This window comes from Neofelis nebulosa, chromosome 14 (assembly GCF_028018385.1).
Source record: "Neofelis nebulosa isolate mNeoNeb1 chromosome 14, mNeoNeb1.pri, whole genome shotgun sequence".
NCBI lineage: Eukaryota > Metazoa > Chordata > Mammalia > Carnivora > Felidae > Neofelis > Neofelis nebulosa.
In genome coordinates, this window is record NC_080795.1 from 38,192,945 (window position 1) to 38,219,289 (window position 26,345).

The 26,345-nt window shown below is 36.5% G+C and overlaps 2 protein-coding genes across 3 annotated transcripts in view; one reads left to right on the top strand and one right to left on the bottom strand.

Annotated features, from left to right (window-relative positions):
* Nucleotides 1-12,986, top strand: part of NECAB1 (N-terminal EF-hand calcium binding protein 1) — a 197,291-nt gene extending 184,305 nt beyond the window's left edge. The window contains exons 11-14 of the mRNA XM_058698510.1: nucleotides 5,926-6,003; nucleotides 7,296-7,387; nucleotides 10,881-10,948; nucleotides 11,418-12,986. Coding sequence (XP_058554493.1) covers nucleotides 5,926-6,003; nucleotides 7,296-7,387; nucleotides 10,881-10,906 — 196 coding nt within the window. The 3' untranslated portion in view covers nucleotides 10,907-10,948; nucleotides 11,418-12,986. The remainder of the gene's footprint in view (nucleotides 1-5,925; nucleotides 6,004-7,295; nucleotides 7,388-10,880; nucleotides 10,949-11,417) is intronic.
* Nucleotides 12,987-13,969: 983 nt separating this feature from the next.
* Nucleotides 13,970-26,345, bottom strand: part of C14H8orf88 (chromosome 14 C8orf88 homolog) — a 37,414-nt gene continuing 25,038 nt past the window's right edge. For both annotated transcript variants that reach the window (XM_058698511.1, XM_058698512.1), the window contains exons 5-6: nucleotides 15,846-15,952; nucleotides 13,970-14,387 (exon numbers count right to left, since the gene is read on the bottom strand). In XM_058698511.1, the coding sequence (XP_058554494.1) occupies nucleotides 14,364-14,387; nucleotides 15,846-15,952 (131 nt within the window). In that variant the 3' untranslated portion in view covers nucleotides 13,970-14,363. The remainder of the gene's footprint in view (nucleotides 14,388-15,845; nucleotides 15,953-26,345) is intronic.

Consider the following 26,345-nt stretch of genomic DNA (forward strand, 5'->3'; position numbering starts at 1 on the left):
TCAAAGAGACTATCTTTTTCCCACTGCATACTTTTGCCTCTTTTGTCAAAGATTAATTGAGCATATAATCATGGTGGGTTTATTTCTGGGTGGGGTATGCTGTTCCATTGATCTCCATGTTTTTGTGCCAGTAGTATACTGTTTTTGATCCCAGCAGCTTAATACCAAAGCTTGAAATCTTGGATTGTGATACCTCCAGCTTTGCGTTGCTTTTCCAGGACTGCTTGGGCTATTCAGAGTCTTCTGTGGTTCCATATAAATTTTAGGATGATTTGTTCTTGTTCTGTGGAAAATGCTGTTGGTATTTTGACAGGAATTGCCTTAAATCTGTAGATTGCTCTGGGTACTATAGCCATTTTCACAGTATTGGTTCTCATGGATGCTCATGGATTGGGATATTTTAAATGTGTTGTTGAATTCACTTTGCTAATATTTTGTCGAGGGTTTGTATCTGTGTTCATCAGAGATGGTGGCCTGTAGTTCTCTTTTTTGTAGTATTTTCATCTGGTTTTGGTGTCAGGGTAATGCTGGCCTCACAGAATGAATCTGGAAGCTTTCCTTCCTCTTGTATTTTTTGGAATAGTTTGAGGAGAGGAGGTATTAGCTTTTCTTTAAATGTCTGGTAGAACTCACCTGTGAAGCCGTCTGATCCTGGACTTTTGTTTGTGGGGTTTTTTTGATTGCCGATTCAATTTCAATTGAAATTTGAAATTTCAATTCAATTTCAATTTCAATTGAAATTTGAAATTTCAGATCAATTTCAATTGAATTCAAATTCAATTCAATTTTGATTGCTAGCAGTTGGTCTATTCAAATTTTCTGTTTCTTTCTGCTTCAGTTTTGGGAAGTTACAGGTTTCTAGGAATTTATTCATTTTTCCTAGATTGTCTACTTTGTTGGCGTATCATTGTTCATAATATCATCTTAATAATTCTTTGTATTTCTTTCATGTTGGTTATTTCTCATCTTCAATTTCTGATTTTATTAAGTTCTTTCTCTCTCTCTGTCTTTGATACGTTCTGGCTAAAGGTTTATTAATTTTGTTGATCTTTTCAAAGAAGCAGCTCCTGGTTTCATTGGTATGTTCTATTGCTTTTTTTAGTTTCTATTTTGTTTATTTCTTTAATAATACTTTAATCTTTATTATTTACTTCCTCTAGTGATTCGGGGTTTTGCTTATTCTTCTTTTTCTAGCTCTATTATGAGATTTTTCTTGCTTCTTGAGGTAGACCTGTACTGCTATAAAACTTCCCTCTTAAACTGCTTTTGCAGCTTCTGAAAGATTTTGGAACATTGAGCTTTTATTTTCATTCATCTCCGTGTATTCTTTAATTTCCTCTTTGACTTCATGATTGACCCATTCATTGTTTAGTAGCATGTTATTTAACCTCCCTATATGCTACTTCCAGAGTTTTTTTCTTGATGTTTATTTCTATTTTCATAGCATTGTGGTAAGAAAAGATGCATGATATGATGTCCGTCTTTTTTAATTCCTTGAGGCTTGTTTTTGTGGCCTAACATGCGATCTATTCTGGAGAATGTTCCATGTGCCCTTGAAAAGAATGTGTCTTCATTTTAGGATGGAATGTTCTGAATATATCTGTTAGAACCATCTGGTCCATGTGTCTTTCAAAGCCACTGTTTCCTTATTGATTTTGTTTGGATGATCTGTCCATTGATGTAAGTGGGATGTTAATGTCCCTTACTTTTATTATATTACTCTTGATTACTTTATGTTTGTTAATAGCTGCTTTATGTATGTGGGTACTCCCGTGTTGGGTGCATAAATATTTACAGTTGTTTTACCTTCTTGTTGGATTATTCCTTTTATAATTATCTCGTGTCCTTCTTTTTCTCTTGTTATAATATTTGTTTTAAAGTCTCTTGGCTGATGTAAGTCTTGCTACCTTGGTTTTCTTTTCATGTCCATTTGCTTGATAAGTGTTCTTCCATCCCTTCACTTCCAATCTGCATGTGTCTTTAGGTCTGAAATGAGTCTCTTATAGGCAACATACAGATGGGTCTTGCTTTTTCATCCATTCCACCACCCTGTGTCTTTTGATTGGATCATTTAGTCCATTTTCACTCAAATTATCAATAGATATGCACTTACTGCCATTTTTTTACTTGTTTTATGGTTGTTTTTGTCCTTCTCTGTTTCATTCTTCTCTTGCTCTTTTCTCACAATCAGTTGGCTTTCTTTAGAGATATTCTTGGATTCCTTTCTATTTTTTTTTTGCATATATAGGTTTTTGATTTGTGGTTACCATTCTGTTTGTATGTAACATCTTATGCATATAGCAGTCTGTGTTAAGTTGATGGTTGCTAAAGTTTGAACTCATTCTTTACTCCTCTCCCCCCACATTATAGGTATATGGTGTCATGCTTTACATCCTTTACATACTTTACATTTACATATTGTGAGCCCCTTGACCAATTTTTACATATGCACTTAACTTTACTCTCTTGTGCTTCTCAATGTACTTCTTATTCCAACTCATGACCTTTCCATTCCACTCAGAGTTCCCTTTAACATTTCTTGCGAGGCTGGTTAAGTGGCGATGAATTCCTTTAACTTTTGTTTGTCTGGGAAACTCTTTCTCTCTCCTTCTATTCTGAATGATAGCCCTGCTGAATAGAGTATCTTTGGCTGCAGACTTTTTCCTTTCAATACTTTGAATATATCATGCCACATCCTTTTAGCCTGCAGTGTTTCTGCAGAAAAAAATCAGCTCATAGCCTTATGTGGTTTCCCTTGTATGTAACTGTTTTCTTTTTTCGTGCTGCTTTTACTGTCTCCTTCCTCAGATTTGGGAAGTTTTCAGCTATGATTTCTTCAAATAAATTTTCTGCCTTCTTTTCTGTGTTTTCTCCTTCTGGGATCCCTGTAATAGGAACACTATTACACTTGATGATGTCTCTGAGTTCCCTAAATTTATATTCCTTTTGTATTATTTTTTTTTCTTTCTCCTGTTCAGCTTGCTTTCCCCTACTCTGTCCTCCACGTCACTGATGTTTTTCTGCTTCCTCTAATCTACTCTTTCTTCCATCTAGTGTATAGTTTCATTTACTGTTCTTCATCTATGATCAGTTCTTTTGTGTGTTTCTGTCTCATTGTTAAGGGTCTCACTGAGGTCCTCTACTCTTGTCACGTTCAGCGTCTTTATGCCCATTACATTCTCTATCAGGTATATTACTTACCTGTTTCAGTTACATCTCTTGCTGTCGTTTTGCCCTATTCTTTCATTTGGGATATATTTCTCTATCCCCTCATTTTGTCTCTGTCTGCGTGTTGGGAAAGTCAGCTCTGTCTTCTGCTCTTGAAAATAGTGGGCCGTGAAGACGAGGTCCTGTAGTGCCCTGCAGTGCAGTGTCCCGTTTACCAGAAGCTGGCACTTCAGGGGTGTCCGCTGTGTGTGTTGCATGCACCCTAATGTTTCGGCAGAGCCGCTTTTCCCTCCTGTCCAGTCACCTGCAATGGCTCTCTTTGCCTGTCATCAGCAGTATTTGGTCCCTGTCCTGTTGGTGGGCCAGTCTCAGGCTGCCTTGGGCTTGAGTCAGAGCGCGCATTGACAGAGAGAGACATAGTAGCACTTTTGCTGTTTTTGCCCTGGGGAGTTTTTGTTGTTGGGTGTGGCCTGTAATCAGACCAGCTGTCTGCCCCCACTCCACGTCTGGGGCTGTAGTTGGCCTGGTGTACATGTGGTTATCTTGCCCTCTCCCAGGGTCTGGAGTCACTTTGGAGTGGTGCTTTGGGTGGGCTCCAGCCAAGAGCGTATTGGAGGGGGCAGGTCCGCTCAAGCGCACAGGGGCAGGATGTGTGATGTTAGCAAGGTTTGTGCCGGTCTGTTGTGCAAGGGACCTGCACCTGCCAGAGCTGAGACTGGAGACAGTGGATCTGCAGAAGTGCAGGGCTGCCCGGGGCACCGCAGTGGGGCAGGATGCGGAGTATTAGCAAGTTAGGTAGGGATCACCCATGCCTCCCTGGTTCCCACCGGTGGCTGTGGGTTTATACTGCGGAGCAGGAGAGTGAAACGGCACCCGCCTGCTCCTGTGTTCCAGAAATCTGCCGGTGATCCCTGCCCCTCCAGCACGTGCCCTGAGAGTAGTCAACAGATCTTCCTCTAGTATAGCCCGTTTTTCAAACTGCTGCTCCTGTGCTGTATCTCGGGGGGGCTGTTGTGTTCTTTAAGGGTGGGGATTCAGTTTCCTGCGGCCTTTCGGGCTCACCCAGAGCCAAGCCTGCTGATTTTTTAAAGTTCCAGCTTTTAAGTCCTGCTAGTTTTTAAAATTCATGAAATTTGGCCCTCCTCGTTTTCAAAGACAGATGTTATGGGGATTCATCTTCCCTGTGCAGGTCTCCCATTGTGAGGGTCTGTTTCTCTCCCCCCTGCACCGCCATGGGTCCCTCCCTTCTGCCAACGGTCCAATGATCCATTTAGCTCTCAACAGTATTCCTACCCTGTGAGATGTGGTCTCTTCTCTACATTTAGCTGTAGAGATTCTGTTCTGCCAGTCTAGGGGTCATTTTCTGAGTTATTTACACTGGTGGGGGTGTCATCTAGTTCCATCTATGGGAGGAGATGAACTTAGGGTCCTCCTACTCCGCCATCTCCCCCGGAAGGCCCTGGAATTAATTTTTTAAAGGCATCTTTATATTTGTCTCCTGCTCTCCCTTAAATTTATGAATCTGTCCCCCCCTCCTTTCTACCTTAATTTGGATCTTTGTCATGAATCACGAAAGCAGTATCATGACCTTTCTAGCTTCTCTTCCTGTTTTGTATTGACTGTTCTCCATGGGATACCTCAGACCACCATCAGAAAGATCTTCTAAAACCCAGCTCTGGGGTGCCTGGGTGGCTCAGTCGGTTAAATGTCTGACTTTGGCTCAGGTCGCGGTCTCCCGGTTCATGGGTTCGAGCCCCGCATCCAGCTCTGTGCTGACAGCTCAGAGCCTTGAAGCCTGCTTCGGATTCTGTGCCTTCCCCTCTCTCTGTTCCTCCCCTACTCACACTCTTTCTCTCTCAAAAATAGATTAAAAAAAAAAAAAAAACTTAAAAAAATAAATAAATAAAACCCAGCTCTAACCATGCTACTTCCCTGCTTTAAATCCTTCAGTGGCTGTTCATTGCCCCAGGACTACATCCAGCCTTTACCTCAACATGTCTTTTCAGCACATCCCCACCCAACTCCTTCAAAACCTACTATATCGGCTTTTAGCCACTCTCATACTGGTCAAAGAACTTCAAGGGACAAATTTTTCTTGCCTAAATTGGGAAAGCAAACAACAACAAACTACGATCATGGCTAAATGGCTAGGATGTAGACTCTCAAAGTTGAACAGAGAAAACTGAGAGGTGTGTACGTGGAAGAGAGAGAGCGGGGGAAGGAGGGAGGGAAGGAGAGGAGGACGACCATTGGGCACTAGCGAGCCAGAAGCCTTGCTATATAGCAGCAGTGTGGACTCACATGGCTAACAACAGGACCCCAAACAAAAGCTGTCCGTCCAAGCATGGGGTAAGACCAGGAATTTGGAAAGAGCAATAGGGAGTGACAGGATGGATTCAAAGAGCTGCGCTTTTGAGGGCAGGGGCAGTGGCACAAAACATTTTTCTGACATTATCTGACACAACAGATAATCTTTTGAAGGAGTGAAATTTTACACAAGTTATATTTGTGATGTCTGTAATACACTGAGACAGTTTTCATGATGCCAAAGCAGAAAATTAAAAAATTATGTCAAACAAAACAGACATATTGAAATAATTTTTCACATAACTCTCTTTTTCATGCAGGCACCATGGGTGTTTCCTGTATGAGTAGATAAGATTGTTTCATACCACATACAGAGATGATTAGAAAAAGTAGTTTGCTGTTTGTCTTTAATTTCCTGTGGCTACGTACGCCTTTTCTTTTCCATTCCAGCATTTCCATACAAAAGCTTTCCAATGAATCTCGCTACATGATTTATGAGTTTTGGGAGAACAGTAGTGTGTGGAATAGGTAAGTAATAAGCAGCCTTTTTTTTTTTTTTTTTTTTTTTTTTTGGCTAGGAGGGAGAAATCTACATGATATTTTTAGGACCTGTAGGAAAAGCCCCATTCCCTTTATCTTACCTTAAAATGTGTCGTTTGCTCAGTTTCCTCAATCCCAAATTTTTAGGAATTTATTTCATGGATTAGAAACCACTTTCCTCTTGAAACAAATACCTTTGGTAATTGTCCTACTTTAAGTATAACCATTTTACTGATGCTATCAAGTAAGAGTTAGATATGGGTCATGGGTATCTAAAGTGTCAGGGGGGCAGGTGAACAAAGGACACAGAAAGGATGAGAAAGTCATTTTACTTTCTATTTTTTTTCATAAGTTCTGTGGTGTTTTGTAATAAAACTATATAATGGTTAATATCATCATAGCTTACCTTTTCTAAATGTCTCTAAGCACTGCAAAAAGCAGGGGAGGGGATGGAAATTAAAGACATTGTTTGGAAAAGATTAAAAACAAATCGACTTCTCTGGATAACCATTCTACAGTGTATATGTGTATCAAATCATTTTGTACATGTTGAATGTACATATTTGTCCATTATTCCTCAACAAAGTTAAAAAAACAAATCATCTTTTTAATTAAAAAATTACAAATTGGATAAAGAAAATTTTTGCTATTCTGAGATTAAATAACTCTAGTTGGTTTTAAATGGCAGTGAATATAGCCCTCCAGTAAGTCCATATTTAGGGTTTAAGCTATGGTAATGAAAGTAACAAATACCTGGAAATACCTATTTCATGCAAAATTTTATTTTGAGACTATTTTTAAAATATACTACAGAATGACACCAATAGAATCTTAAACACCAAAGGGAGCTTTAAAGGCAACTTTATTCAACTCTGTACTCCAGGCCTACACTTTAAGGTGATTTTTATTTATTTATTTTCTCCTAGGGAGAGAAAATCTATAGTCTTTCTTCTTAGCTATCCTATTTTTTTAATCATCGGGGCAGCCAATGTATTCTTCCTTATGTTTAAACTTCTTTCTGCAATTAAAGTCTTTCTCCTTTTATTTTATCTTCTATAGGGAGCTAATGGTATTCTGTTTTTAGAAGTCTTTAAAATATTTTTTTCTGCCGACAGTTGTTAAATTACACACGTCCTTTATTTTTTATCTTAGGGTAGGTAGTGATAAAAAGAAGTCTGTATTCAGACAATCCAAATCATCTAAAACCTTGCCATTTTGATTGAATTTGAACTGTTTTGCACTCTAATAAAAATTCACAGCCTTAATCTATATTTATACAGCCATCTTCAGACGAATTATAGCAAGACATTCCAAAGAAGTAACGTGGATTTCTTGGAAACTCCAGAACTCACATCTACTATGCTAGTTCCTGGTAATTATACTGGTTTCACTGTACTTGTATGTGTTTTTGTATGGTCTTTTGCTTTTTAAAAGATAGTGTGGAAAAAAAAAAAGGATAATGTGCTCTTTCTCCCACACACACAGTTTATTAGTGGTTCTCTCTTCATTATTTCTTTGTATATCTGAAAATCTGAAAGTGGGAGGAGGAAATAAGAGATCTATATATTCTATTGTCATGAGTCCTTAGTTGATCCTATGTGTATTCCTGGCTATATTAAACCTAATATTAGTCATTTTCTGGTCATCTTCAATAATTTAACAAACTTGAAGTACAAGTCAAATCATGACATTTTGAAAAAATTATTCAAATGCTTTACTATACTTTAGTGTATTGAATTAATTTGAAATACGTGACCCAGAGGCTGCAGATTAGAATCATGCTAGAAATATTTTTATTATAATAGCTGTTAAAATATTTGTAATTGGGGTAAAGCAGAATTGAAAGAGAAATCTGAAATGAATTTGTCTAAGAAGTCTGGCCTAGCCACGGCTTAAGATAATTGAGAACCAAAATTCATTTGTTCATCTGCCCTAACAAACACCAATTAAATATATTTACTCAGTGTTATTATATGTGCTAAGTACTGGGGACACTGGGGTTCTTAGCCTGTTTACTAGGGCTGAGTTCTAACTTTGAATAAACATTATGCTAAGAGCTAGAGTAGAGAGTAAAAATGGAGTCCCTTCCCATGAATAGCAATAGGAGAGACCAAAGCTTGCAGAAAAGAGCCAAGCTCAGGATATGACATAGTTACTAATGGTCATAATATGCATGTGCACTTTGAGAAGGGATTGCTTCAACAGGTTTTTTAAAAGAGAGGACTCTGGGGGCGCCTGGGTGGCGCAGTCGGTTAAGCGTCCGACTTCAGCCAGGTCACGATCTCGCGGTCCGTGAGTTCGAGCCCCGCGTCAGGCTCTGGGCCGATGGCTCGGAGCCTGGAGCCTGTTTCCGATTCTGTGTCTCCCTCTCTCTCTGCCCCTCCCCCATTCATGCTCTGTCTCTCTCTGTCCCAAAAATAAATAAAAAACGTTGAAAAAAAAAATTTAAAAAAAAAATAAATAAAAGAGAGGACTCTGGAGCTGGAACCTTAAAAGGTGGGAGTTGGACAAATAAATATGGAGGATGATACTTTGGTAAATTGTACCCATGAACAAATCCAAAAAATGTTAAATCTGCTTGGCTAATTGGTGCAAAAGTAAGACTGTGGCATAAGGCTCATATATGATACATGTGGAAAGAGAAGAAAGTGTAGGAAATGAGGTTGAAAATACAATGAGGAGTGAACTTAGTAATATGAAGTCATTAAAGGTCTTTGAGAGGGATAGTGAATGCTCTAATCAGTAGGAACTGGCAGGATGGAGAAAGGTGGATGTCATGGGAGGAGAAAGATTGGTCAGGTATGCAATAACGTAGGCCAGGAAAAAGGCAGCACCTGACCAGGAGCTACCAAGAGAGTTCCTTCGCCAATACAGTTTTCAGGAGTTAACTGTGGCAAGATATTTGAAGCCCAGGCTTGGTGAGAAAGGGTATATTGTAAAAACAAGATATCTGACAGAAGGCTAGGAAAATGTCTTCATTTTTAAGGTTGCGAGAAAAGCCTCCTTTATTAAGGAAATTAAGGGGAACCACTGAAAGGTAGGAGAATCAGAGTAGTTGAGTAGCAAGGAAACCAAAAGAGAAGTAACATGCAAGGCACAGTGCTCCTCAGGGGCCTACGCAGTGAACTGGGACTTGAGAGAATGGGACTGAAAACTGCATTTGACCAGAGGTCACTGTTCAAGAGAACAGTTTTGGTACAGTGGTAGGAATTTAAAAATTAGGGTGGATTTTGATGGAATAATAGAAAGTGAAAAGGTAAATTCTGGAAGTAAAAGTAGGTGAGATCAGGGGTCAGTGCTTTCCAGCCAGACTTACCGTCTGGCTATTCACTTACTCCGGATCTTAAGAACAGGTTTGTCTGGCTTAGAGATGGTAAACTTGTAGAATTTCCCTTGCTGCGTATCTCGGATTTAATCCTCAAATAAGAAAGCCATGAATGCGGCTGAAATTTCTCTATCACTCTTTCTGAGAGCATTTCCCACGTTAGAAGATCTGGGCTCAAATAAAACTGGTTCAGTTCTTGTTCTCAGAGCCCAAGTTCAATACAATTTAATGCCTTCTTTTGCTACCCTATTTTCCACTAATTTTAATATCACAGTGGACTACTTTGAAAATACTTACTATTTTCAACAGTGACTACTGAAATTTGGAAGAATAAAAAGAAAGGCTTGATTTCTAACACATTTTTTAAATCTCCCTCCAACAAGATTTTTTAAACATCTGTTTGGGGCATCCTATTCTTTTTGATAGGAAAGTTTTGTAAATTGCAACAGTAGACACACCTCCCTGGACAAACAGCTAGAATTAGTTTATAAATATTATTTATAGTTTTAATGGCCATATGACTTCTACTATTTTCAATAACCACTTTTATGAATTTTGTCTGTCATATGAAGGCTAAAAATAAAAACAAAAGTGTCTTCGCTGTACATATTTAGACCTACAAAACAATCTGAAAAGACAGATATCAGAGAGGAGTAGGTTTGTATTTTTAATTTAACTCACAAATTATGATTTCTGGAAGACTGCTTTTTTATTAGGTTTCTAAGTGGTTTACCTAAAATACATCTTAGAAATAAAGCAGCAAAACCAGACTGTATCTAGTTATGTAAAATACAAGCCAAAATCTATTCCAAGAACTCTCGAATATAAAAATAATTAAAATGAGTCATACTAGAGTATGGCTAAATAGGCCCACTAGCCATCATAAAACACTGAGACCGAAGTGTGAGAATTCGGTCTGTGGAGCAAACTATCCCTTGGCAAAGGAGAAACGCCTGTGGTTTATGAGAAAAGAAGATACACAAGAAAATAAGATCCCGTTGTCAGCCAGCATGTCACTTTAACAGCTTTGAAAACAAGTTTTAATCCTTTTCATTTGTCTGTTTCTCACAGCATTCCGCCTGTCTTACTTTGCCATAGATTTGTCTTTGGGACATTTATATTCACTAGGGAAGACATTTTCAATCTTACAACATAGATGTACTAAAAAAATATTTAAAACACATCCACTTGCTTATACCCAATCTTTATGAAATTGTTATGTAAAAGTGTCTTATACTCCCAAACCGCTGCGAGTACTAGCTAGGTAGATTAAAACACCAACAACATGATTTCATCTTCAGGACATTTATGACCTCATTGCCCAAGATAAGCTCCATTCATTCATAACAACAAAATTAGACTATAACCAAGTGCCTAAAGATCTGGTACAAATATTGCAAAGAAAGAGTTCATCTTGGCTTAGGAAATAGTGACTTGAAAGATAATAATGCAGACTAAAGATGGGAGAAAATAGTCTTTAAGAATGATTACACCCTGGCAATTATTTCCATCGTTTAAACATTTGTTTTTCTCTTTTCAGCTTCATGGTGGATCCTGAACAACTAGATGTTCCTAGACATTTTCCTCCTGGTTCCAAGTGAAAAACAAGTATTCTCATCTAAAATGTGAATTAGAAAATTCTCTGCAGTTACTAATCTACACTATACTTTTAATATATTTAAGACGTGCACTCTTCTAAAATGTCTTCTAGATCTTTCATGTGAATTTTAGCTAAATTTTTGAAGTCTGCTGTTTTGCTACATTGTAACCTAAAACCCTTTCGTGGCAAAATCCTAGTATGTGAAACAAGTGTACACATAAAGGAACAAATTTGTGAAAAAGAAGTGATAAAAAATAATTAAAGTGGGAACTTTTAGAGTATATAGGATAGCTTCTGTGGATTTGTCATAAGCTAGGGGTTAAATCAGTGTTTTGTCATTTTTAAGTAACTGGTTTTCTGTGAATGAAGCTTATATTCTTCAGTAATGCTCACTGTATTCCCAACTCACGATCTTTTGAGGATTCACTTCACTGAAAAACGCTAATACATGCTCCAAAATGGTGTCCTTATGTGCAGAGAGAGCAACGGCAGGGATGCATGTGCACAGGGAAAAGGCCACATGAGGACACAGTAAGAAGGTGCCGGCAGCAACCCAAGGAGAGGCCTCAGAAGAAATCAACCCTGCTAGCACCGTGGTCTTGGACTTCCAGTCTCTAGAACTGTGAGAAAATGCCTTTCTGTTGTTTAAGCTAAAAAGAAAAAAAGTTGATACAGGAGTATACAACAATCTTGGCTATAATCTACACTCTCTATATACCTGTCAGGTTATAAACTGGTTTTTTGCAAGTGAACAATTCTGTGATAGTTAGGGTACCATTTAGTAACGGAACTTGTATAGTTCTATAATGATATATAGTTATATCATTTATTAGCATCATAATTCCCTGTATGTAAGTTCAACAAATCAAGAAAAGAGGACAGTCTTAGTTTGAGAAAATCAGGTTCAAATTTTTGGCACCTGATCCACAGGACTAAATTTCTTATTAAAAAATAGACATTTGCACTTAAATAATGAGTTCAAAATATTTAAAAAACAAAACTTTAACCTCAGTGAACAAAGAAGAACTATACATTAATCACAAAACTTTAGGGAAGGTATTGGACGGAAAACATTTCCCAGTCTCAACACTAGAATGACAACAACTCTAATTTCACTAGAACAGTTAACTGTGTACCTAATATGCTCTGCTGTACAAGCTCATATATTACATGTTTTTAATAGAATCTATTCCGGTAAATGCTGCTAGTGAAAATCCAGTACCTATGGGAGTTTGTTACCATGTTATTCTCTAATCCAAATTCCTTTGAAGCCGTAGGTCTTCAAGGAAAAAACTTTTATTTATTTATTTTTTTTTTACTGTTGGAAAACTCAGAAAGTTGAACTAAAATTATATTTTTTAAATATAAAATTTGACCTAAAATATTTTCTCCAACTAATTTATGAAATACTAACTTCTGTCACTACCTTTGTATGCCCTCAGTCCTCATTCACTCTAAATTATTTTTTTCATAGCTTCTACTAGACAAGGGCAGTAAATTTTGACATATATACACATACACACACACACAAATGTGTGTGTGTGCATGTGTACATATGTGTGTATGTCTTTGGTCATTTCTAAAGATGACAAACACTATGAAACAACACCTGGCTCAACTCTTTTAATTTATATACAAAGCAGAGAACATTAATGGAGTTGTACAATGATTCAAACAAACTATACACATGTACAAAAGCAAACAGATAAGAGCACAGTCTTTGCAGTCTCACTCTGATTATATACAGTGGCGTCTGACATACAAACTCTTCTTGAAAAGGTTGTTTATAAATGGTTTCAAAAAAATACAAATTATAGCCAGTAAAAACATAGTATTAGAATCAGAAAGTACCTAAGTCTTCTAAGTATGAGGCAGTTTCTGAAGTACAATGGTGGTAGGACTTCAAAAAGGTTTCTGCCCTCAGTAACAGTGTTGAGCAGAACGGCTGTTTAGATTCCAAACTAGAATAGGTTCTATCATAGTTTTTTTAACTAGAGTCAAAAAAATATGGTTATACTGACCCCAGCTTTTACACAAATTATAAATTTTTATGTGTGTGAGAATGTGTGTGGATACACAGTGTGTGTGTGTGTGTGTGTGTGTGTGTGTGTGTATATAAAGGGAAAATAGGAGAGAAAAATAAGTGAAAAATCTGGGCCCTAGGTATTAATGTATCATTTTTAATTAACCCATAAATTTATGGGGGGTTTTGTTCCCATTAAAAAAAAAATCTCTTTCTGGGGAACAAAGTAATGAAAACTAGACCAAGATGGGAAGCCTCCCATGGACTAAAAGCTTAAATCTAGGTAACAAGCCCAAAGACCAGTGAGGAAAAAGGTACTGATTTTAGGAGTTCAGAATTCAGTATGAGATAAACTTTCTGCCAAATGATGGTCTCAAATGCCTTGCCAGTAGACCTGGGGATCTGAGAAAATAAAAGTAGGGAAAGTTTACACTTACCTTTATCTACATCAGCAATTTTTTTTTTGACACTATGCTGGAAGAAACTTTTTTTCAATAGTAACATCCAGAGTGACAAAATGCAGGAATTTATTATATAAAATTTCTAGGAGCTAAAAGCTTAAACCCCCAAATTCTTCATCCATGTGTTCTTGTTATAAGAAATTACAGAATTGAAACTTAATGCACCTCAATTATTTGCAAATGCCTAAATTTTTCCTCTTTTGGAGATAAAAATATCAGTTTTATTTTGCAATTGCCCAACTTCTGTTCATGTAGTCTGATTAGACACAACAAGTAGCAGCTATTCTCCACCTTCAGTTTCCTGGTTTCCAAATTGTCAATCTCTGCTAGTAATTATGAATCTTAATGCTATCGAAAAACTAGAGACCAAAGAACTGCCTATTAAAAGATTCTGTTTCCTGTCATGGAGAACTATGCATTGAACATCCTGAATCATCCTAAGCCTCTGGAGAGATTGTAAAGAGCCTTTCAAAATGCTGGTATGAAATCAGTGGCAAACAGAACAAAAGCAACTTTAAAAGCAACAAGAAATTATGTACCATATATACATCATAGCAAATACTTTATATTTGGGAATCTTTACAGCTTACATTTCCATTCCATTATTACAAGAGATGAAAAACAAAAAAAAATTGCAAGTAGCATGCAAATTATAAATACAGTCTTCCCACTTTACTAACCGAATTCCTACTTTCCAGTGTTACTTCCCAATTTATGCAGGAAACTGCCTGCAAAGTTGAAACTGATTAGAAAATTCTTTATAGTTTAAAATATCTTTCTCATTTTAGGGAGAAACCAAATACCCAACCATCAAAATTAAAAATAAGCTGAACTGTCACAGTCCATTACAGTTATTGTTACTAGGTCCACTTCATTTGCAGGTGTCCAAAATATAAAACGAGTAATTCTTTATGTTCAAATTCATCTGTTCTCAAAATGCTACTTAAAACTTGGGTGGTTTTCCTGTAACATAGAAGAAAAAGTTAATTTATCAATTAGATTGAATGAATACAGTTTTTACTAGTTTATCAAACCAAATACTGTGACCCTATTAAGTGTTTACAGATCTTAAATGCATGTTGCTATAGAAAGTATTATAGTAACTGGAACTTGTCAAAAAGTTCTCCTGTGTTTAATAAAACATAATTCATTTTTAAATATACTAGATTGTATTTCAAACCTGTTCTGTTTCTGTGGTACCTGGTTTGTTCAAAATAATGTGTATGTCAAACTTTTATTTACAGAATAAAATGTCAGAGATGAAATAAGTCTGCAAATGAAAACTTGACAATATATAGCACTGATTTACTCATACATATCAAGATCTCTGAACAGGTCGGAAAATGTGAACATCATTAAGGACATGTGTGCAAGGTATTCTGAAAGAAACAAATTTCTGCTTAAATTTTGAAAAATTGACTAGGGTTCTACAAGGTAGGGACTTTAGGAAACACTGAGAAACACTGTAAGTTAAAATTCAAAAGATTCTAAGAGAAAAAAAAGGCTTTGGATTCCCAAGGGTTAGAAATCCTAAAAATGGAGAGCACAGGAAGTTATGTTACACATCTCACATTTGAGCCATTCTCAGCATGCCCATATTCTGAGTTAATCTCCATGGAGTATTTACCTACATAAAGTAGTTTGTGAAAACTCTAAACTCAAATTCTACTCGAAATAGAAATAAAGCCAATTTACTAAGTGCACAGTGAGAGCTAAGTACCATGCCAAGCTCTTCCATACATTTCATTTAATCCTAACAACTAGAGATTACCAACCTTATCTACAATCACAGAACAGACACCGAAGGTCAAGTGACTTAAGTTAGAATGATATTTTAGTACACAAGGTGAAGCTACAGCTTGAACCCAAGTCTGGTAGCGAAATGCATGTCCTTTCCAATCAACATCCTAAAAGATATGTGTATTTATTGTATTCATTTTGGTGAAATGTGATGGTGACACAGAAATATAAAGCGCTAAGAACAAGCAAAGACATACTGAAGTGGTGGGATGACTGGTTTTACTGTATAGAAGGACTGAGAAGAGTAGGGAGCCCAGAAACACACCTCACATCTATTACCACAAGGTGGCAGAGGACCACCCTTTCGATAAACAGAGCTAGGATGACCGGATATTCATGTAGAAAAAAATAAAACTTGGCCCCTACTGCACATCATAGAGTAAAATCAACTGCAGATGGATTGATTACAAGATTTAATATGGGATGTTCCGTATCTTTCAATGGCAAAAATATTTCTTAAAAAAATACAATTCCATTCTATTATTACTTACAGTTTGGTTATATTATATATTTGTGTACTTTTCTGAGTTATATTTCATAATAAGATTAAAAATCTAGTGAGAATCTAGTGAAAATACTAAAGAAAAATGTTTTAGAATATAAAATTAGAAAACTACTTACTGGTTTTTGAAGTACAATGGGATGATCAGGCAGAAAGTCTGGTTTTTTTCTGCAGATGGAAACACTTGAGAGCTTCAACAGGAAATCTCTGCTGTATTTAATTCTCTCTATAGATATTAAATATCAAATGCAATGTTACAAAATACATAACTCTTCCAGAACAGTTTTTGGTTCATTCTTTCTACATGTCCCTTAATGGTCCATTATTTTATAAAAATATGAGTAATTTCTATGCAAAAGAGAAGGCAAAAAATTTTGGAAAGTACCTATACTGCCTCCCATTTTCCTTTTACATGGAAAGGAAGCCAAGTAACCCAGGAAAATGGAAGGGAGAGAACTATTTCAGAAAACTGGTAATGCATGTCTTCTTTCATCTGGTTATTTATATCTAGTGAAGGGAACTTACATTATAAAATATAACAGCAGTAACACCTGTTGGGCAATTCAGACCCTGCCAAAATGGAACCCTAATAAGCCTATCTAGTCTTCATATTAACTTATAATGTAATACAAAGTAAATTCAAAAAAATTTATTATACATCTGTGCATGAAAGGTGTGCTAAGTAATGGTGAAAAAGATCTAAAATAGACTCCCCCCCCCCCGCCTTTTTTTTTTTTTTTAAGAGAGAGAGCATGAATACAAGCAGGGGAGGGAGACAGAATTGCAAGCAGCCTCCACACTCCGTGTGACTCGATCCCATGACCCCGGGTTCATGACCTGAGCAGAAATCAACAGTTGGATGCTCAACCGACTGACCCACCCTATCTTTAAATGGGAATAAAAACAATGCTTCAAATATCTGCATATTTCTTTTCAGAAACTATCACCAAAAAAGACCACTTGCTGAGCCAGCAGAGCAATATACTTAAAATACTAACACAAAAGAAATGACAACCTAGAACTCCATGTTGTGAAAGAGAAAAAAATACACACACACACACACACACACACACACACACACACACACTGGTCTCTGTCCTTGGTTCCTGGCACAAAGCTCCTAAAACCCTTGTAATTTCTTAAGTGATAAGAATACTAGGAGCATCTTTTCAAATATTTGGTTTCTGATCCTCCTTCTGACACAGCTCTTAAATATCTTTGCATTTCCTGGGTGACAGAAATGTCCTTTGTTCTAAGGAGGTGACTTTTGGTGGACTCCTGGACAGGGGCTGGTCAACAGTTGTCAACCAAGCCATGATTAGAAACTTGAAACTTTCAGCCCACCCCCACCTACTTCTAGAAGGGGAGGGACTGGAGATTGAACTAATGAGTGATCATGCCACATGACGATGCTTCCATAAAAATCCCAAAAATATGAGGTGTGGAGAGCTTCTGGGTTGGTAAACACATCCATCAAATCCATGTACCAGGAGGGTGGCACACCCCAACTCCACAGGGACAGAAGCTCCCACATTTGAGATCCTTCTAGACTTTTCCCTATGTATCATTTCATTTGGCTCTTTATCTGTATCCTTTATCATAGCTTTTATTATATAATAAAGTGGTAAATGTTAGATTACCCTAAGTTCTGTGAGCAGTTCTAGCAAATGATCGAATCCAAGAAGGGAAACTTGGAAACCTCCAATTTGTAGCCAACTTGGATAGAAATTCTGGGTAATCCAGGGACCTACTGCTTGCAACTGTCATCTGAAGTGAAGGGTAGTGTTGTGACCCTGAGCCCTTAATCTGTGGGGTCTCAACTAATTCCAGTTAGTGTGAAAACTGAATTGTAGGATACCCAGCTGGTGTTGCAGAGAATTGATATCTGGAAAAATGATACATCTAATGTCAGAAGTGAAGTGTTGTGAATATAGTACAGTATTGAGAGTAGAGGAGAAAGAAACAGAGGAGAGGTTTTTTACACCTTACACCTAACCAGTGGAAAATCTTGGAATACTCGTGAAGTTAAAAGACATTTTCAGAAGAGAAAAAAAAATTAGTAGAATTTGTCACTAGTAGCGTTGATCTGTAAGAAATGCTACAAGAAGTTTTTCAGGTTGAAGGGAAATGATACTAGACAGAAACTTTAATATTCAGAAATGAAGAATAAAAGAAAAAGGGTAAGGAGCTTGACAAATACAATGGCCTCCTGTTTTTCCCACTGAGTTTTATAAAAGTGTATGACTGTTATAAGCAAAACTTATGACACTCGTTGAGAATAGGATGCATACAATTACAACAAAAAGGTCAGGGCAGTGGTGGAAAGGGAAGGAACCTACACATGGTTGCAAGGTCTTACCATCACCATTTCACATGAAGTAGTTTAATATTAACAAGTACACTGAGTTAGGTATTATAATCCCTAGACCAGCAACTTAGAAACACAAGAAAATATAGCTAACAATCCAAAAGATATAATCAAATACCAACAAAAATTCAAAAATATCCAAAAGGAGGCAGAAAAAGAAAAAAAATGGAACAAAATAAAAAATAATAGGCCTAAATCCAACCACATCACCTTAAATGTTAATGGTCTAAATCAGGAGTCAACAAACTTTTTTTTATAAAAGACCTGACAGTAAATATTTGAGAGTTTTGGAACATACAGTCTCTGTCACAACTACTCAGTCTTATAATGCAAAAGCAGCCCAGAAAATAAAGCATGTGGCTGTGTTCCAATGAAATGTAATTTCCTAAACAAGGATTTGAACTGAGGGACACAGTTTGCTAACTCTTAGGTTAAACACTGCAATTAAAGGCCATAAATTGACCAAGTGGATTAAAAAAAGAAAACCCTATTATTATATGCTGCCTGCAAGATATATACAGATAGGCTGAAAGTAAATGGATATAAAAAGATATACCATGCAAAAAATAGGAATAAGAAGGCTGGAGTGGCTATTTTATTTTTTTTTCAACGTTTTTTTTGTGTTTTTTTTTTTTTTTTTTTGGGACAGAGAGAGACAGAGCATGAACGGGGGAGGGGCAGAGAGAGAGGGAGACACAGAATCGGAAACAGGCTCCAGGCTCCGAGCCATCAGCCCAGAGCCTGACGCGGGGCTCGAACTCACGGACCGCGAGATCATGACCTGGCTGAAGTCGGACGCTTAACCGACTGCGCCACCCAGGCGCCCCTGGAGTGGCTATTTTAATATCAACTAAAGAGATAATTACTGATATGTTGTGTCTAATGACAAAGTTTCAAAATACATGGAAGGAAATAAAAGAAATAGACAATTCCACAAAAACATAAGATAATATAAAACTACCTATTCAGCAGTTTATAGAACTGGACAAAAAATTAGAAAACACTTAGATCTGCACAATATCAACATCTTAATTTAACAATTATAGAAACTACATCAACAACTGAAAAATACAAATTATTTTCAAATAGACCATGTTCTGGGCTATAAAACAAGTCTCAATAAAGTTAAGGGGCTCGAAAAAAGAGGACTCAAAATCACAAATAATGAGACATTACAAAAATAATACCAGACATACAAAAAATTACATACAAAGAGACTTCTATTAACAATTATACATCAAACAAATTTGACAACCTGTAAGAAATGGGTAAGTTCCTAGAAATATATAATCTCTCAGAACTGAATCATGAAGAAGAGAAAATCTGAACAAATTATTAGCAAGGAGACTGTTACCAACAATTAAAAACCTCCCATCAAATAAAAATCTAGGACCAGATGACATCACTGATGAATTCTAGCAAACATTCAAGGAATTAATGCCAATCCTTCTGAAACTTTTCCAAGAAACAGAAGAGGAGGGAATTCTTCTAAACTCATGAGACTAGCATTACCCTGATACAAAATGAGAAAAGGATGCCACAAAAAAATTCAAGCCTTGATAAACAGATGCAAAAATCCTCAACAAAATATTAGTGAACAAAGTTCAACAATACATTAAAAAGATCATAGTGGTGGGTACAGAGGAAACATACTTCAACATAATAAAATCCATGTATCATGAACCCACAGGTAAAATCATATCCAATGGTTAAACCTGAAAGCTTTTTCTCTATGATCAGGAACCAGACAAGGATGTCCACTCTTGTCATTTTTATTCAACATAGTACTAGAAGTCCTAGCCACAGCAATCAGACAAGAAAAAGAAATAGAAGGCATCCAAACTGGTAAGAAAGAAGTTAAAACTGTCACTATTTGCAGATTACATGGTACTATATATGGACAACACTAAAGACTCCATGAAAAACCTATCAGACTAAGTGAATTCGGTCAGGTGCAGGATACAAAATTAAAAATCAGGAATCTATTACATTTCTACACACGAAGTACAAATTATCAGAAAGAGAAATTAAGAAAATATCCCATTTACAACTGCATCAGAAAAATAAAATACCTAGGAATAAATTTAGTCAAGGAGGTGAAAAACCTACACTCTAAAAACTGTAAAACACTCGGGGCACCTGGGTGACTCAGTCGGTTGGGCATCCGACTTCGGCTCTGGTCATGATCTCTCAGTTCATGGGTTTGAGCCCTACATCAGGCTCTGTGCTAACAGCTTGGAGCCTGGAGCCTATTTCAGATCTGTGTCTCCTTCTCTCTCTGCCCCTCCCCCAACCGCTCATGCTCTGTCTCTCTCAAAAAAAAAAAAAAAATTTAAACATTAAATAAAATAAAAAAATAAAAACTGTAAAACACTCATAAAAGAAACTGAAGATGACACAAGTGGAAAGACATCCCATGCTCATGGGCTGGAAGATCTGATATTGCTAAAATTTTCATATTACCCAATGCAACTTACAGATTTAATGCAATCCCTATCAAAATACTAATGGCATTGGGGCACCTGGGTGGCTGGGTTGGTTAAGCGTCCGACTTCAGCTCAGATCATGATTTTGCAGTCTGTGAGTTCAAGCCCCACATCAGGCTCTGTGCTGACAGCTCAGAACCTGGAGCCTGCTTCAGATTCTGTCTCCCTCTCTCTCTGCCTGCCTCTCTCTCTCTCTCTCTCAAAAATAAGCATAAAAAAATACTAATGGCATTTTTCACAGAAATGGAACAACCACAACAAAAATCCTAAAACGTGTATGGAACCAAAAAAGACCATGAGCAGCCAAATCTATCTTGAGGAAGAACAAAGCTGGAGTTATCACACTCCAATTTCAAACTATACTACAAAGCTATAGTGATCAAAACATTATGGTACTGGCACAAAAGAAATATCAATGAAACAGAAGTGGGAGCCCAGCAATAAACCCTCACTTATATGGTCAATTAATCTATGATAATCTATACAAAAGAATGAAACTGGACCACTTTTTTATACAACACACAAAAATAAAATGGATTAAAGAGCTAAAAGTAAGACTTAAAACCATAAAACTCCTAAAATAAAATATAAGGCAGTAATCCCTTGGACCTCAGTCTTAGCAATATTTTTTTGGATCTGTCTCTTAGGAGAGAAAAAAGCAAAAATAATTGGGACTATATCAAATTAAAAAGCTTTTGAAAGGCAAAAGAAATAGTCAACAAAATGAAAAGTCAACCTACTGAATGGGAGAAGATATGTGCAAATGATACATTTGATAATGGTTAACATCTAAAATATATAAAGAACTCAACAACTCAACACCAAAAAATCCAATTAAAAAATGGGCAGAGAAGCTGAATAGACATTTTTCCCAAAAAAATAAGGATACAGATGACAGCTCAACATTTAAATATCAGAGAAATGCAAATCAAAACCACAATTAGCTATCACTTCATACCAGTCAAAATTGCTAGTATCAAAAAGACAAGAAATAACAAACACAAAGATGTGGAGAAAAGGGAACTCATGCACTGTTGGTGGAAATGTAAATTGGTATAGCCACTATGAAACACAGTATTGAAGTTTCCTCAAAAACTTAAAAATGGAAATAAAAAATCCAGCAATTCCACTTCTGAGTATTTACCCAAAGAAAACAAATACACTAATTCAAAAATATATATGTACCCCTATGTTCACTGCAGCGTTATTTACAATAACCAAAATCTGGAAGCATCCTGTCTACTGATAATGTATAAAGAGATACATATACATACACAATGGAATGTTAATCATAAAAAGGAATGAAATCTTGTCATTTGTGACAACATGAATGATCTTAGAGGGTATTAAGCAAAGTGAAATAAGTCTGATAGAGAAAGACAATACTGCACAACCTCACTTATATGTGGAATTAGAAAAAAAAAATCTGAGGTCACAGAGCAAATTGGTGGTTGCCAGAAACAGGGGGTGAAGAGTGGATAAAGTAGGGGAAGGGGGTCAAAAGGTATAAATTTCCAGTTATAAAATAAATAAGTCATGGGGATGTAATGTGCAGCATGGTGACTATAGTTAACAATACTGTATTGCACATTTGAAAGTTGCAGAGAATACAACGTAAAGTTCTCAACATGAGGAAATAAAAATTTGCAACTATGTATGGTGACAAATGTTAACTAGACTTATTGAGATGGTCATTTTCCAATATACAAATTTTGAATTTGCATTCCAATTGTACTCCAATAAAAAATGCAAAAAAAATATAAATTTAAGAGACTTGAAATCATACAGACTCTGATAAAGTTAAGAAATCTATAATAAGAAATCCAGGAAAACTTCAACTATCTTAGAATTAAACATACTTTAATTCACAAGTCAAAGATGAAATAAGGAAATTAAAAAATATTTTAAGGTGAATGGCAATATAACATGTCTAATTTTGTGCTAAACAAATTCTGCTAAAGCTGTGGTCCAAGAGAAATTTTATAAATTCTTATAAGAAAACATCTACAACAAATGACCTAACAATCTACTTTAAAATGCTAGAAAATAATAACAAAGTACAAGAAATTTCTTTCGTTTTTTTTTTTTAATTTTTTTTTTAACTTTTATTCAGTTTTGAGAGAGAGAGAGACAGAGCATGAGTGGGGGAGGAGCAGAGAGAAAGGGAGACACAGAATCTGAAGCAGGCTCCAGGCTCTAAGCTGTCAGCTCAGAGCCCAACGTGGGACTTGAACTGAAGAACGGTAAGATCATGACCTGAGCCAAAGTTGGACGCTTACCCAAGACTGAGCCACCCAGGAGCCCCAGAAATTTCTTTCTTATACTTAAGAATTTCTTAAGGAGACATCACCAAAACAGAAAACAATATATGTAATTAAAATGCCAAAAGCTGGTTCTTTGAAAAAAGAGAAACAAATTTGACAAATATCAAGATAGATTAATTGATGCAGAAAAGAACACAAAAAAAACAAATGCCAAGGATCAAAAAGGGGTGGTTACCACAGATTGTACAGATGTTAAACAGGAAATAAGAGAATACAATGAATAACTTTAAGCCAACATTTGCCAACTTGAATAAAATGGGGGTATACTACCAACTTCTGTTGGACATATTTTTCATTTCTCTTTGGTAGAGAACCAGTAGTGAAACTGCCAGGTTTGTAGTAATTTGGAAATCAGGACCTCTCAGAATTGCAAAAACTAAAAATCAGATGAACTGTCAATACCAAGTGTTGGCAAGGACGAAAAGCAACTAGAATTTGCAGCTATTGCTGGCGATAGTCACCTGAAACAAATTTGTCATGAAGTTAGGCACACATTTACCATATGACCCAGTAATCCCACTTCTACCCATGAGAAATGAAAACATGTCTACCCAAAGACTTTTACAAGAATGTTCATAGGAACATTGGTTATGCTTTCCAGGGGCACCTGGGTGGCTCAATCAGTTAAGTTTATGATTCTTGGTGTTGGCTCAGGTGATGATCTCATGGTTTGTGGGTCTGAGCCCCATGTGGGACTCCACTGTGTCAGCACGGAGCCTGTGTTGTCTCCCTCTCTCTCTGCCCTTCATTTTGAGTATACAATTGAATGACTTTTGGTATACTTACAGAGTTGGGAAACCACTGTCACAATCTATTTTTAGAATACTTATATTCTAATATATAATATTAGACCTCACTCCCATTTGTAGTCACTCCCCATTCTCAATCCCATCCCATCTAAGCAATTACTTCCTTTTTATGGATTTGCCTTTTCTAGAAACTGTATATAAATGGAATCACACAATGTCCAATATTTTGTGTCTGGCTTCTTCGCTTAGCATAACCTTTAGAAATTCATTCTATCTAGCCAAACTATCAGTCAAGCATGTAATTAGTACATTTTCAAATACATAAATTCAAAGAATTTACCAAACTAATACCCTTTTTTTGAAGCTCCTGGAAAATGAACTTGAGCAAAATGAGGAGGTAAATCAAAAAAGAAGAAAACAAAGGGATCAGGAAACAGAAGAGAGTAATGTCAGCCAAAGGGACCAAGAAAGAAACCCTAGAAGTCTATTCTTCCACCAAAGCAACAAATAAACTGTCAAAAAACTTCCAGAACCAACTTTTTTCTGAATTCTGGAATCAAAAGCTTACAAAACCAGAGGAATGCTTAGTGAAGAAAAAACAGCTAAATTTGGTAAAGAGTTTTGTGGCATTTTAGCTTGCTCTCAAGCATCTCCCCTAATCCAGCTTGGCAGTGGCCTTGAAAACAAAAGCTCTCTTTCCTGACACAGGCTCCCAGGACTGGAGAGAACAGTGCAAACCATATCCTCAGAGAACTGTGGTTGTTCATTTTTACCTGTCTGGTGACTCCCTAAAGAATCATCTCAAAAGACTTGCCTAGTTATATCTCAACTAAAAACTATCCCAGGGAGGAGACTGCTATCTGAATCCATTTGACAAAACATTTATAGGGAAATATATTAGCCAATTCCACCTGGGACAAGGGATAACAATTAAAGCAAACAATAGGAAAACTCAGAAAGCTTGGGAAGAAAACTAGGGAAAAAGATGCTTTTGGGAATAAGGCCACTGAAAGACTCAAATGTTCCCAGGAATCTAGAAGACCACATGCATGCTAAAGGCTAGGTTCATGCTCAGAAAGGCTTGAGAATGTCCTAAGGTGTCACCTCTGGCTAACCTTCAGGTTCCTCGGAAGCAAGTAAAGTCAAAGGAAGAGCTGTAAAATGCCAAACTGAGTACTGAAAGCAGACCCCGACACATATATAGAAGCAAACCATATGCAAAGATTTGGGAGAGGGTTTTTTTTTTCCTTTTCTGTTTTTTTGGTTCTAGGTATTGAAGGAATTCTTTGCTCAATCATCAGCTGACCATGAAGATATCAGAACAGAGACGTGAGTGGCCACATGTGAAAAACACAGACTTTACAATGTTAGTGCAGAAAAGTCACCAGACAAACAACAAAAATGACAAGCAGCAACAACAGACCTTAAAAAAGGGAGAAAATCTGATTTCCAGAGTTAACACATTATATTCAAAATGCTCAGTTTTCAAGTACAATGCATGCTAAGAATTAAGAAAGTATGGCCGCCTACGTAGGAAAAGAAAAAAAAAAAGAAATAGAAACTTTCTCTGAGGATGCAGATATTGGACTTACTAGAGAAAGACTTTAAATAAACTACCTTAAACATGCTTGAAGAACTAAAGGAAATCTTGAGACAATGTCTTGCCAAGCAGAAAATATCAATAAAGAAATCAAAACCATAAAGAGGAACCAAACAAATTCTGAAGAAAAAAGTACAATAACCAAAGTGAAAAATCCATTAGAATGGTTCAACAGCAGATATGAGCAGGCAGAGAAAGAATCCGCAAATCTAAAGATAAGTCAATTGATATTACCCAGTGTGAGGAGTATAAAGAAAAAAGAATGAAGAAAAATGAACAGAGCCTAAGAGATCTGTGTGACCACAGCTAGAATAGCAACAAATGCGTAATGGGAGCCACAGGAAGAGAAAGAGCAAAAAGAATGTTTGAAAAAATAATAAGAGAAAACTTCCCAAATCTGATGAAATACACACACTGACACAGTCAAGAAGCTCAATGGACTATAAACTGAATATGCTCAAAGAGATTCACACCGAGATGCCATTACAAGTAAACTGTTATAAGACAATTTTGAGGTCAGTAAGAGTAGCAGTTTGTCACTTATAAGGGATTCTCAATTGGATAAAAACACTGATTTCTCATCAGAAATCACAGGGACCAGAAGGCAGTGGGAAGACAAAGTACTGAAAACAAAAAACTCTCAACCAAAAATATCTACAACCAGCAAAACTACCTTTAGAAATGAAAAAGAACCTAAGACAGTCCTAGATAAGCAAAAACTGAGATTTCATTGTTTGTAAACTTGCCTTAGAAAAAATGCTAAAGGGAATCTTTTAAGCTGAAATAAAAAAGTACAAAGTAACTGGAACCCACATTGAGAAGTAAACACTAGTAAACCTAACTACATTGGTAAGTTAAAAACCTGTAGCAATGAATTTCTGGATGTAACTCCCCTTTATTTCTATGTGATTTGAAAGAAAAATAGATAAAAATTCAGAATTCTGTATCTAGGTTGATAGATTCCACAACATGTAAAGATGGAATTTGTGACAATGGCAATGTAAAGGTGGAATGAAACTATAGGAGCAAAATTTTTTTATAATATTGAAACTAAATGGATATTAATTCAAACTAGATTGTGTAAATTAAAGT